Consider the following 14,053-nt stretch of genomic DNA (forward strand, 5'->3'; position numbering starts at 1 on the left):
CACAAAAATGCAAGATTTTATCATAGTACACAAAATGTCTCGAACTTACCTGTCTGTTTTCACCCAGGTATGCAAAAATCACAGACCAGGTTTCTCTACTTAACAAGGTTTGCTATTTATTACAAATAAACAAATCCTAGCTAGAGGAAACAACTGACTGAACAAAGCAGCAGCGTAAATGCTACTTAAAATGAGTTTTAGTAGCTTGCTTTTAAAATGCACAGCAATCTCTTCCATAGTCCTTGGTTTTAAGATAGTCCATTCCCCAGTTCAGTCAAGGGAGAATAAAATTTCCAGTGTTTACAATGCTGCTTCAGACCAAGTTAGTCATGTCTGGTGTGATGATCTCCTCTGGCACAGTACTGAGAAAGTGAATGAACATCTTCTCCAACACCTCATCCACTAGGAAGTCTAGGTCCCTGCTGGGGAAGCAGGATACCAGTTTGCCTTTCTCAGCCATGTGATTTCAAATCGCATACAAAAACAGGAAGGCCTCGAGTTTCAAATGTTTCCTGGCTGGCGTCCAAATTTGGTGCCCATTGCATGAACAATAGAAGATCCAAGCACCAGTGAATACTTCTGCCTCTGCAAAGTGCAATATCATGCGAAAATTATGCTATGGAGGCAAGGTGCATAATTAGTACGATGAGCAACAGTGAGCTGTGTGAAGAATGTTGCCAGGATTGAAATGCTACCAAATTGACACTTAGCCAAAATATGGGAAGAATCATCCTGAGATAAACATATTTGAGACAAGCAATTTGATCCTAAACATGAGACAGCTGTCCCATAGCATGCACTCTCTGCAATAACATTCCAAGTGTCTGATATACCATGACTAAAAGTTATAAGTCTCCGGCCTTGAACAAGCTGTTAAGAAAGATGCAAACAGAAGCTACACTTTGTTGCTCTCTGAAATGGAAAACTATTGATTAACCAACATTGGACTTCTTTCACAGATTTTACAATCATTTGAACACAGGCATTAGCTAGGAGCAAGCTGCTCTCTCCACAAACATGAGATTGTTCACTGTATGGGAAGACACAAAAAGCAATGAGTGGGGACTGGAAGTGAGAGTGAGGGTATCCACTAAATCAGAATAACTGTCAAGTACTAGATTGAAATTGTTATTTCTACTTCAGAAGAGTCTGTGCTACCTTATCAAAATATTAAATTACGGTCAGATGTCAGTAAATTAATTTGAGTCTTGGTATCTTCTAAATCTATAGCATGCAGAAGGATGAATTATCTGAAATCAATTGTTTTAGATAAAGAAAGCGTGATGAACACCCAATAACACAAATGCCAGGCTTTTGAGCATGAGAATACAACGATGCTGTAAGTAGATCCCTCCAAACCAAAGTCAATTAAATAATAATCTCTATTTGTTAGAAGTATACAAGGTGATAAATGGGCCCTTTGCAGATTCAATGAAGAGTTTTAATGCCAAGATATTAGATTAGATTAGATTACAGTGTGGAACCAGGCCCTTCGACCCAACAAGTCCACACCGACCCGCCGAAGCGAAACCCACCCATACCCCTACATTTACCCCTTATCTAACACTACGGGCAATTTAGTATGGCCAATTCACCTGACCCTGCACATCTTTGGACTGTGGGAGGAAACCGGAGCACCCGGAGGAAACCCACGCAGAGACGGGGAGAACGTGCAAACTCCACACAGTCAGTCGCCTGAGGCGGGAATTGAACCCGGGTCTCTGGCGCTGTGAGGCAGCAGTGCTAACCACTGTGCCACCGTGCCGCCCACGGTGCAGAAGCTATTCATTGTGAAAACAGTTTTGACAAAATGTAGGTGGCAGCTGTACTATATTTTAATTAGGACTGGTAAAGTATTTAAAAATGTTAACATGCATCACTTGTTTTCTTGCATCACAGTATCTATGATAACACATGACTTTCTCTCGGAAATGTAAAATGAGGTTCTGTAGTGAGCAGTAAAGCTAACTATCAAAAGAGAAGCTTAGTTGACAATCCAATTGTTATGTAGTTCTGTTATTGTAGACTGATTTGGAAAAGGTTTGGCTTTCACCAACTGGCTGTATAGCTGCTCATATGTATCAAACAGTAAAATTGGTCTTTTTAATAATGAGTTGCAAAAAAGGGAAAACCACCTTGAACACATCCTTCACAATTGCGCTCATTTCTTAACAATAGAATAACTAAATACAGCAAAGAGAATGTCACCTAACCATCAAAGGTCAACCTCATATTAAAAGATCAAGCACAATGAAGTGTAGCCATGACCAACTGAATTAACAGAAATTATATTTTGCTACAAATGTCTGACATCAAATTACACATCAAATATTTCCTAGCCACTTCTAATAATTTTGAGTATTTTGTTGTGCTTAGTTCCATTGGTAATAACCAATCCTTTAGTACAAAACTGTCTTAATGTCTTCTTTTATCAGATTCATTCACTTTAAGATGCTTAATAGAATGGAACATACAACCTCCTCACCGTGACCAATTCCATGGTATAACTTAGAGAAGCCTGGAAGCAAATTGTCACCCCTCTAAGTTGAGGATGGCGATTAGCACAAAAAGACCTAACAAAATATTAAGTGAAGAAAACAATTAAAATTACTTAATAAAAGAACTCCTGTAATCACTGACCTACACTGAAGCAATGCCTCTGTTTCAAAAGTGCCACCATTTTTAAATCTTTTCATGGCCTCCTCCCTCCTTGTCTCCATAATCTTTTCCTGTTCTACAAGTCCTCCTAACCTGGCCTCGTGAACATCCTCAATTTTCATTCCACTACAACTGCAACCATGTCTTCAGCTGCCTGGGCTCCAAACTCTGGAATTCCTCCCCAGACCTCTCTCACATTTTCTTCCTTTACTATTTACATAAAAACAAGTTTTTTTGCCAAGCTTCCAGTCCTTCAGCCTGGACATCTTGTATGATTCAGTGTCCTTTTTTTTAATATACTGCTCTTCTGAACTGCTGTGACCTTACTTCATTAAAGATGCTGTGTAAATTAAATTTTTTTGGATAATCACATAAAACTTACAGCACTGACAGAAACCATATGGCCCAATTGGTCTGTGCTGTTGCTTATACTCGAGCATCCTTCATGTCATCTCACATAATTAGCGCATTATTATTTTTCTTCCTTCTCATCTCTTTCCTCTTGTACTCCCATTAAATGTATGCCAGGGACCTCATCACTTCATGTGGTCCCACTGCTCTTTGGGTGAAGATGTTTCTCCTGAATTCCTTGTTGGATTTATAAGTATTTGTCTTACATTTATAGCCTCTAAATTTTGATTCACAAGAGATGAAATGACTCTTGTATATCTCACTCACGCACCTCTTCAACAATATTAGTGATAGCTATAACCTCTCAGTTCTGGCATCACTTTTAAAATCTTTTTTCTCACCTATCTTGTACCTTCACATCCTTTTTATAATATGGAAACCAGATTTGTGCACAGTATTGTAAGTGATCCAACCCAGAAGTTCTCAACCAGAAATCTGTGGCCCACAAGCAGATTTTTCAGAGGCTTCTCCCAAAACTCCTTGTCTCTGTAATTTAAAAAAAGTATATGGATCACCAATGATTACAGTATCCAGGTAAAGTCTTTTATTGCTAAGCCCTTAGTCAACAATCTACGCTAGCAGCACTTCATTTTAGTGCTCAGCTCCACACTGACAAGAAGAACCAGAAACTATCATTTAGCACCAGAGTGTCATGGCTAACATTAAGGAATTGTATTGTCAAGGAGGTGTCATCAAGTCTCAGCAGGCTCATTTCACTCCAGTCATAATAACCGACAACTGGAGAAATGAGGTCTGGTGTGGTTGTCAATATCATCAGTCTAATCAACACACTGTCATATCCAGTGATCCAATCCTAACCCAACTTGAAGCAGGATGAAAATTCAGCATGGATTTCACTTGCAGATGTTGCACATATCTCCACCTCCTTTCAGGAACTTTGTTTATTGAAGGCAACAAGTTTCACATTATGAAAAATAAATAAACTTAATTGCTAGTGAATTTCTAATATAGTCAAAAACACTATGTTGCTATGTTAGAGAGGGTCCATGAAATATACATAATTCTAGTGTGCAGGGGGCTTTAAAACAAAAAAAGTCCCTGGTCTAAACAGGCTTGCAAACAAGTCTAGCGTATCTTTTCTGTTTCTCACTTCTTATCTCAGTATCTCTCTCTCTCCTATGTTTATTAAGTTTCCTTCATGGAATTGTATCTGAAAAGAGGTGATTTATACATTTGACAACACTATAGGCATCGTAGCTGTAATTGTTCTTCAAGCATTAGGACCTTCTTGTAAGATTTATATAATGCAATGTTGAGACTTGGTAGAACATAATGGTCATTATCAGTCAAATAAAAAGTCTTCCTGCATTTCAAATCAGTTTTGAATCCAAATCAAATTTCACTGGTGAAATATTATGAAGGCAGAAATTAAAATTTATGCAGAAATAATTCTCTCTGGTTTCCTTGATGAATTAGCAACATAGTACAATGTAATAAAAGCAGGAACATCCCTGGTTTAGATCATGCTGTATTACAGTAAAAAGATGAAAAACTAACCTCAGCATTTTTACTGGTAAGAGATCAAGAAAAAACTGGCAGGATTTATGCTCCTAATTGCAATCCAGTGATCCCTGCTTGTGCATGTAGACAATGGATAGATCAGAATCAAGCCATTTATGATGCTCCAGTAGTTAGGTAATCACCATACACCACCTAGCATTGTCCTTTAAATTTTACTCTGTTAACGCACTAATCCCCACCCCAAAAAAAAGCACACATTATACTTCTAAGACTACTCTATTTGACCATTCATAATCACAGCAGCCCATTCCCACCTATTGCAAATCCCGGGACAATGAATCAAGTAGTTTTATGAGGTCTGCTATATCTCAAGTAAAAGAAAGCATGGAAACAAACGCAGTTGGAAACAATTCTGGTTTGTTTCCTAATTTTGTAAAATTTACAGGTCATCCATAATACAATGAATTATTTTTCTAACAAATGTATCATTGCACCAAGCCAAATGTTTTGTCTTAAATGCATGATACATCAAGTTTTAAAAGAAACACCCAGACAAGCACAATTAATCTGAGGTGCAGAACAATATGTAAGGATTTTGTCATATATAAATAAATAAGCACCATAAAATGTAGTCCAGATTTTGCTGGGGTGAGGCATCTACATTGTAGCTTTCATTAGGCTTACCCTGCCACAATCAGGTTTTTAATTTATTTTAAGTTAACTTTTCAAAACATTGAGCTACCAGCATTGCAACGTATGAAACAAAGTATTTGGCTAATCAGTAAATAGAGCAAGCACCAAAGTGCCAAAGTAACCAGTCAGAATGAAGCAAGGTAAAATAAACAATACAAGTTTAAATTAGACGGGGTGAATTCAATAACAAAAACAGAAATTGCCAGAAAAGCTCAGCAGGTCTCGTTGCATTTGTGGAGAGAAATCAAAGTTAACATTCTGGGTCCAATGATCCTTCTGAGGTATTCCAGCAATTTCTATTTTTGTTTCTGATTTACAGTATCCACAGTTATTTCGGATTTTATTAGGATGCATTCAATATTCAGTATTCAACAAAATAAAATGGAGAAAAGAATGAGGAAGAGAAAATAAATTAAGTAAATATAAAAATGCATATATATGCAAATATATAAATTTAAACATTAACATTTGCATTATTAAAAACTCCAATAATTAAAACCTGAAGGAATAAGACTTCTTGCTTGCAATAGTTAACTTACAATACCAGAGAGGATGACCAGTAATTCTTAATGCCCATCATATCATTAAAAGGGCAATGAAGAACAAACAAGACTTAACTTTCTGTGGCCAGTTTAGTTCACATCGACTGCGTGTGATGAGAGGGGTGATATGTCATTGCATTAGTAAACCAGAAGCACTCACTCATACTCTGGGGATATGTGTTCAAATTCCACCTCGACAGCTGATGGAATTTGAATTCAATTAAGAGATCTGGAACATAAAGCTAGTTTCAATAATAATAACCATGAAACTTATCATTGATTGCTATAAAAACCTATCTGGTTCATTTATATCCTTCAATGAAATGAATTTGCCAACCTTAACTGGTCTGGCCTACATGAGACTCCTAACTGCCCTCTGAAATGGCCCAGTCATTAGGGCAATTAATAAGTAGAAACAAATCCTGCCAGTGACACCAACAGCCAATGAAAGATTGAAGGAAAGAAAATATACAGAGAAACCTTGCACCATTCAATGCAATTTAATGGTAAGATTGATAGTGAGATGCCATTTTTGCACAGCAATACATCTTAGATGGCGAACGTTTGATTTCTGCTTTTAGTCACGTAACTGTCCCATGCACTAAAACTGCTGTATCACTTGCACATAAAAGATGGTGAACACAATTAGTTTCATCATTAGTTAATCTGCTCCTGGAGGCAATGAGAGAAAGATTTCAAATCACAATTCACCATGCATAAGGTTCAACAGATATACAGGTGCATGTTAATTACAAACATTTGCCTAGACTTATTGGGCAGAAGGCTGTGTGATTACAATTTGCTGGTGTGGGAATAGAATCCTTACAGTGTGGAAGCAGGCCATTCAGCCCATTGAGTCTATACCAAACCATACAGACCTATTCTCCGACTCTATCCCTGTAACTCTGTATTTCCCATGGCTAACCCACCTAGCCTGTACATTCCCAGATACTGTGGGCAATTTAGCATGGCCAATCCACTTAACCTGTACATCTTTGGACTGTGGAAGGAAACTGGAGCACCCAGAGGAAAACCACACAGACACAGGCAGAATGTGCAAACTCCACACAGACAAGTCTGGAATCAAATCTGGGTCCTGGCGCCATGAGGCAGCAATGCTAACCACTGAGCCACTGTGCCGCTGTTTTGGAATTTTACTCTCTCAATTTCTTTATTATGATGAACCATCTATATGGCTCTACAGGTATATAGTTACATGTTAAGGAATTTATGTTTATGTATTTGCATTTCCTTTGTAGGAATTTGTGGAAAAATATAAAGTGAAAATCTATTCAGAGTAGTTAATTTATTAGACAAATTTCATGTTGATTTACTCAGGCTCAATTGAGATTTTCCTGAAATTTGATTGGAAGGTTTTTTGCTTTGCTGAACAAATTCAGTGAAACCTTGCTTAATTTTTTTCTCCACTGTACCTGCCACCATGCTTGTCCACTATCAGTATCCAGGGTGATAAAAGACAAAGAAAACACCATTTATCCAATATAGACACAAGATCTCAACAATAATTAATATTTTCTGGAGATGAATTGGGTTGAAAGCAGATTTTGTGAACAAAGTTGTTTATTTATTTGATTTCCAAGGGCATTCATGAATCATTAAGTTTGTGCATTCACATTTTGAGGGTTTTTTTATTATGTTTGGTTCATTTATCAGAACCATAGTGCCAGAAACACCATTTGGCCATCAGATCAGATCAGAACTGGCTCCCCAAATGAGCATTGTAAGTTAGCACTATTCTCGTTTTTTTCCCCATACCATGTACCAATTCAAATAACAAACCAATACCCTCCTGAATGCTTCAGCTGATCATGACCCACCACATTCTTTTTCTCACACCACATCTGCAACATTCACAAATTATTTTAAATGTGTGTCCTCTAGTTCTTGATCGTTTTACAAGTGGGGAACAAGTTCTCCTTATCTACTCTATCTAGACCACTCCTGATTTTGAAAATTCCATTCATCTCATCGCAGAGACTGGTCCCAAAGTCGCCAATCTTCCACATAACTGAAGTTTCTTATCCCTGTAACCACTCTTTAAACATCTTTTTTTTAGATTAGATTAGATTACTTACAGTGTGGAAACAGGCCCTTCGGCCCAACAAGTCCACACCGACCCACCGAAGGGCATCCCACCAGAACCCTACATTTACCCCTTCACCTAACACTATTGGCAATTTAGCATGGCCAATTCACCTGGCCTGCACATCTTTGGACTGTGGGAGGAAACCGGAGCACCGGAGGAAACCCACGCAGACACGGGGAGAATGTGCAAACTCCACACAGTCAGTCGCCTGAGGCGGGAATTGAACCCAGGTCTCTGGCGCTGTGAGGCAGCAGTGCTAACCACTGTGCCACCGTGTCGCCCCTGTACTCTTTCCTGTGCGTTCATTGTTGTCTTATAGTGTGGTTCCCAGAACTGCACACATGACACCATTTTATTCCCAGTAAAAGTGTGAAACTCAGCAATGTGTTTCTTTTGGTTCCTTTGAGTTTTTCCAAACTATACACAAGCTCATAGCTAATGTGCAGGCTTAAGTCATTGAGGGCACATCTGGCATTGTTCACGTATTGACTTCATCAAAATTACAAAGCTTAAAATCATATATGGTAAGCAATTAAATAAAATCCTAAGAACTTCATTTAATACATGGTGTCAGTCAGTTCCAACCAGCAATAATAGCCAAGCTAACAATAATCAGTGACATCCATTTCCAGCCAATACTAGCCAACCAGAGTACTATGAACACGGTATGTCCCCAACTAGAGAGAAGTCAACTGATGACAATCAAGATCAACTGTTACCAATTGGTCTCAGCCATGGTTGGCAACCATTTAAACGAGATACATTGTATTGTTCCTTCCTTCTGCCGTGTAACCATTTGTTTACATATGTCTTGGAGTTATTGTTATTGAATTCTCAGCTTCTGGGGCTGCATCAATTTTCTTTAAAACAGCTATTCAGCTTTTACCATTTTTTAAGTTAAAAATCACACAACATCAGGTTATAGTCCAACAGGTTTATTTGGAAGCACTAGCTTTCGGAGTGCTGCTCCTTCATCAGGTGGTTGCCCTACAGAAGGAGCAGTGCTCTGAGTGCTAATGCCTCCAAATAAAGCCAATGGACCATAACCTGTTGTTGTGTGATGTTTAAATTTGTACACCCCAGCCCCACACTGGCGCCTCCAAATCCTGGATATTTTTCTAGCTTGGCATGTACAATTCAGCTTGATTTACTAGTAGGGTTTGGGTAATTACAAAATTTAGCATTGAATTATAGAAGAACCCTAAGCTTTTCTCTTTTGCATTTATATCTAAGCAAACTGTTTAATATTTGTACTTGCTGACTGAATTTTTTTGTTTACATGGGTATCTGGCAATACAATTTCTACAAAAAAAACTACACTGGTGTCAATCAATCATGCTTTGGAGTCAGAAGGTTGTGGATTCAAATTCAATGCTAGAAACTAACACTCCCTGTCGGAGATGCAGGTTTTTTTCATAATAGATGTTAAATTGAGACCACACTCATTGTCTTATGTGCACATAAAAGAGCAAGGTCATGGCCAAGATTCATCCGTTTCTTCCTTGTGACAGCTTACATGCGCAGAAATTGGATCCTGTGTTTTCTAGATTTTTATAACACTTCGAAAATACATCACAAGATGCAAAGCATTCTGAGACATCCAGCAACCTTGTAAGGCACTATATAAATGCAAGTGTTGAAGTGAACTCTTAATTAGGATTCCCCAGCTCCCTCTTGCATGTATACAGAGGTGTTCAAGAGTTTAGCCGGATTATATAAACACAATTATTCTTACTTTAATAAGGTTGTACTACAAGTAGTCATAATACTGAATGAATAAATTGAGACGTCATGCAAAATTACAGGACACTTATTCAGCTATGTCTTATTCTTTCCCAGCTATTAACAATTGCCAATGTCTTCCAATACTATTATGTACAATATTACATAAAATGTTTATTACAGAAACAGCAGGAAGAAATCTTTTTCATTGCACTAAGTAACCATTGAAACACCGAGGGCAAATCCGTTGAGTAAAATAAGTTAATTATTCCCAGAAAGCATGACTGTCCCCCAATGGATAATATAATAGACAAAGTCAAATTATAATTAGTCTCGGTCCTTCAACGGTAGATAAAATAGTAGCTTTTCCTAACATAAAATTCATGCATATTGTTACAATATACAGACCTCACCAAACAAGTAAAATGATGTCTTAATTTATGTGGAAAAAAAAAGAACCTATGCAATCTTTCCTTACATAATGATGCACACAGGCTTATTGTTTTTTGTGACAAGCAATGGAAACAGACACAAAGGACATTATTGCAGTAAAAAAGTCTACATTTGTAACATACACGCACTGCTAGTCACAAACAGTAATTTCCTTAATCCGAGATCTACAAACTATACTTTAGAATACTGTTTCAGTAGACCACTGCCGAACGCAGTGACATAAAGGATACCTTCTGCCTTTTCCGTTCTCTAGTACCAAACGTCAGCTTCAGCAGTTTGTCATCAGCAACACATTCCATTAATTTTCCACTTGTTTCTTTCAGGTTCTCCTTCAATAACTTTATTTCGGACCTCTGAGTCGTAACTAGGTACTCTAAATCACTGGAGGAATTATGGTGCATCTGATGGTTGAACAAAATAAAAGGATTTCACTGACCAGGCCATGCAAATCACTTTGGATACATACCAGGAGACAGAGAGACAGAAACAGGACATGAGATATTATACAATTTACTGCCAAAATTAGATTATACAAATCAATTCAAACTGTAGAGTGAAGCAAAAAAATTCAAAAGCTATTTCACCATGTAGTTTCAAAGGTTTCCTTTGAAAATCAACTTGGTTGCAGGTTTTTTTTAAATAACAAAGCCCAAGATATTTTTAACAATTGGTTTAAAATATATTGTACTCTTAATGAAGATTTATGGTCTTCGCAAACTGCTGCCCAATTGATACATTCACAAAAATGTTTTCATGTTTGAGGAATACAGAAGAAAAAAAAACAGATATATCCAAAACTGAAGCTGCAGTACATATTTTGATTCATGTATTTATTTGGTGAGCCAAGTTAGTACAGGAAAACCCGAAACCCTTAAACCATTATTAAACATAAATCACTGCATGCAGCGTATTTATGAGGACTTTTTTTTCATATTTATGTCTAAATGTACCCAATTTAGTTCTAAAAGCACATGGGAAACCTCAAGTTGATCATGAGGAATATTACTAAAGGGAGGCTATTCAGTCCCTCAATTCTGTTCTGCTGTTCAATTGGATCATGATTAGTTTAGATATTCATTGCATAAATCCGAATACCCTAACCCAAAAATATCCATTAATTACTTTTTATGTGGACCAAACCCCTTCACTGTTTAAACGAAATACCAAAAGAACTGCAGATGCTGCAAATCAGAAACAAAAACAGAAATTGCTGGAAAAACTCAGCAGTCTGACAGCAGCTGTAGAGAGAAAACAGAGATAAAGTTTCATGTCCAGTTCCGAAGAAGGGTCTGTGGACCTGAAACAATAACTCTGTTATCTTTCCTTAGATGCTGCCAGTCCTACTGAGTTTTTCCAGCCATTTATGTTTTTGATTGTTCACCATTTGATAATTTGAACTGCTAATCATCAAGGAATAGCATCTGGAATTTCTTATGTAATATCTTCACACATTGTGGACGTGCATGATTTCCAGTCACAAAATAAAATAGTGAATAACTAAATCAACCTTTGAAGTTCTGACGTTACCACAGTGAAGACTAGTAGATTCAGTGACTGTAGAATGACTAGTTTAAATCTGTGGTCAAAAAATGTTCAATACTAGCTTTCTTTTCCTTGGCTATTTATCTTCAAGTTGAGTTTTTAAAAAAATTTATTTGTATTTAATTGTATTTTAATACCTATTGTATAAACCCAGATTTCTTAATGATATTTTCAGCCTCATCAAGATCATCTTCACTTTCAATCAATATTATCAATGTTGCCACGGAGGCAATGATATTATAGTTGTATTCAACACATTCTAAACCAACAAATGCCATAATTCTATTTGTAAATAAATCTTTTGCTGAAAAGTAATCAAACCAACTTTTTCAATTTTCCCTCACTTGTTTCCTTTTCTCTACTTAAAGCCTCCGAGTTCATAATGAGCCAACTAAATCTGTTCTGATATAAATCCTGATAAATGCCCAGTGAAGCTGTGAAGAACAATCCAGCTTATTAACTTAAATTTTCAAAATGTTATTTTCAACTCTACAAATTTTTCAGTTTGTATGTACAGTTCTGAATTTATTTGACAAGTCTCAAAACTATGTTAATTTTCAGCTTTTATATGTAAAATGCAATTGCAACACCCACAACTAGTCCCTGATGAAATTAACACAGGTTGAAGAACCAAGCGAAATATTTTTAAGTACAGTATATTGGTGTTTGCTCTATAAAAAGAAAGGATCTATTTTGCTACTCCAGATGGACTTGTTTTAGAGTTGCAAACAATTAAAGTTTCAGTCTCCTTCCACTCACTGCACAAGTCACAATTTGCTTATGGTGCAGACAAAGCAGCCAATATAGTCAAAGAAGGGGAACCAAACCCCTAAGGACTATTCAGATATTTAACTGCAGCCAGCAATCCATTTATTTGTTTCAAAGACTATAGCAAACATGCACTAGATATAACTAGTATTTCAAGGTAAACCAAATAAAAGGATCCTGGGTGAAGAAAGAATTAGCTGTTCTACTGTTGCAAAATTCCAATCTCCAATATACAATAGTTGTGTTTAGCAAGCTGTGCTGACATATGTTCCTCAAAGTTCACTCACACTACTTCAAGCAATGACCTTTTTTTTACTTAAATGCATCACGGATGCATTAACTTTTGGAATGTCAAATCAAAGGAAATCAACCAAAACTAAAGTCCTACACTGTCTCAAAACTGTATATCATTTCCAATGCAGAATACAATATTGCACAAGTTTTGTTGTCACATGGGATATGCTCCCTGATAAGTTAGCACCTCAGTCATATAAAAAAAACACTAATGTGCACTCTTCAATGTGCTAACTATGCATTCCGTAATAGTCTATAATTATTAAGAACTGACGAGTAAGGCTGAGCCACCTGTGCTTATCTGACGCCAGGTAATGAAAAAACAACAAAGCTTTCATCACCCCTCAATTGCTGATTGTATTATCAAAACTGTAGCAGAGGTTGGCATCTGGGTGTGACCTTGTTAACTGCTAGGGTAATTAAGTTTGTCCAATAGGGAAACAGGATGATAAATTATTAGTAAGAAGATTTTGTTCACATTTTATTAAATTGGCCTGTCAAAGGGTCGGCTATATTATCAAGGGTCTCATTTATTGGAGGCCAGCCATATTGCCACATCTGTTACAATTATTTATAATTTCAGCAGTTGAAACCAACAGAGTTAGGCATCCGCCATGTAAAGTAATTTACAAATTATCTGATGAGGGAGTGTTTTAGCTTTTCCTCATTTCTATCCTGCAGAAAGTGGTGCTGTAATTACAGAACACGATTTGGTTCTTTTGGGAACTTATCTTGCACTCGTAGTTGTAGTAAGATGCAGCAAGAACATATGGAGGAGCTGGTGCTTCTACTCCCTGAAGCTCGTGACCCGTCTGCCACGGAGCCCTTGAGCTGAATTTGAATGAGTGTGCGCCATGGTTAATGTTCTACACATGCACCGTTTATGCCACAAAACAAATCTGATCACTGTTAATTATGAAGCAACTATAATCAGGGCTTCACATCTGTGTAATGTGAAGCTCAGTAGGCTATATTCCAATAATGTATGACTACCTTTGGGTCATAAATTGCAAGCCATATTGTCTAGATAGTAGTTACTGAATTTAAAGTAACTCCTTTGACAGAGGCCTATCACAAGGACATCTTCTTTTCTCCTGGCTTTATTATACTGCATTTTTTTTATCAGCTATTGACCAGAACATTTAAAGCATATGGCATGCATTCATTAAAGACTGTAGCAGAGTGCTCGAGTCTAATGAAACCACTTGAGCCATAAAAAGCAGATTTAGTTAATTCAGATTTTATTCATCTATTTGAAATGCTGGACTGCAACATATTGTCTTGGGTTCTGCTGATGAGCAGTGTAGTGGAACACAGAATCAGTCACTCCCCAGCAAAGATATTTCCTAGCAATGTACTGCAGTTAATAGCATGAAAAAAA

The 14,053-nt window shown here is 37.1% G+C and overlaps 1 protein-coding gene across 3 annotated transcripts in view; it reads right to left on the reverse strand.

Annotated features, from left to right (window-relative positions):
* Nucleotides 1–14,053, reverse strand: part of cntln (centlein, centrosomal protein) — a 470,872-nt gene that overhangs the window by 326,703 nt on the left and 130,116 nt on the right. For all 3 annotated transcript variants that reach the window (XM_087995387.1, XM_087995398.1, XM_087995382.1), the window contains exon 10: nucleotides 10,299–10,469. In XM_087995387.1, the coding sequence (XP_087851513.1) occupies nucleotides 10,299–10,469 (171 nt within the window). The remainder of the gene's footprint in view (nucleotides 1–10,298; nucleotides 10,470–14,053) is intronic.

The sequence above is a fragment of the Chiloscyllium plagiosum genome, unplaced genomic scaffold (assembly GCF_037043375.1).
Source record: "Chiloscyllium plagiosum isolate Xiang-an unplaced genomic scaffold, Cpla_swu_hap1 HiC_scaffold_2, whole genome shotgun sequence".
Lineage (NCBI taxonomy): Eukaryota > Metazoa > Chordata > Chondrichthyes > Orectolobiformes > Hemiscylliidae > Chiloscyllium > Chiloscyllium plagiosum.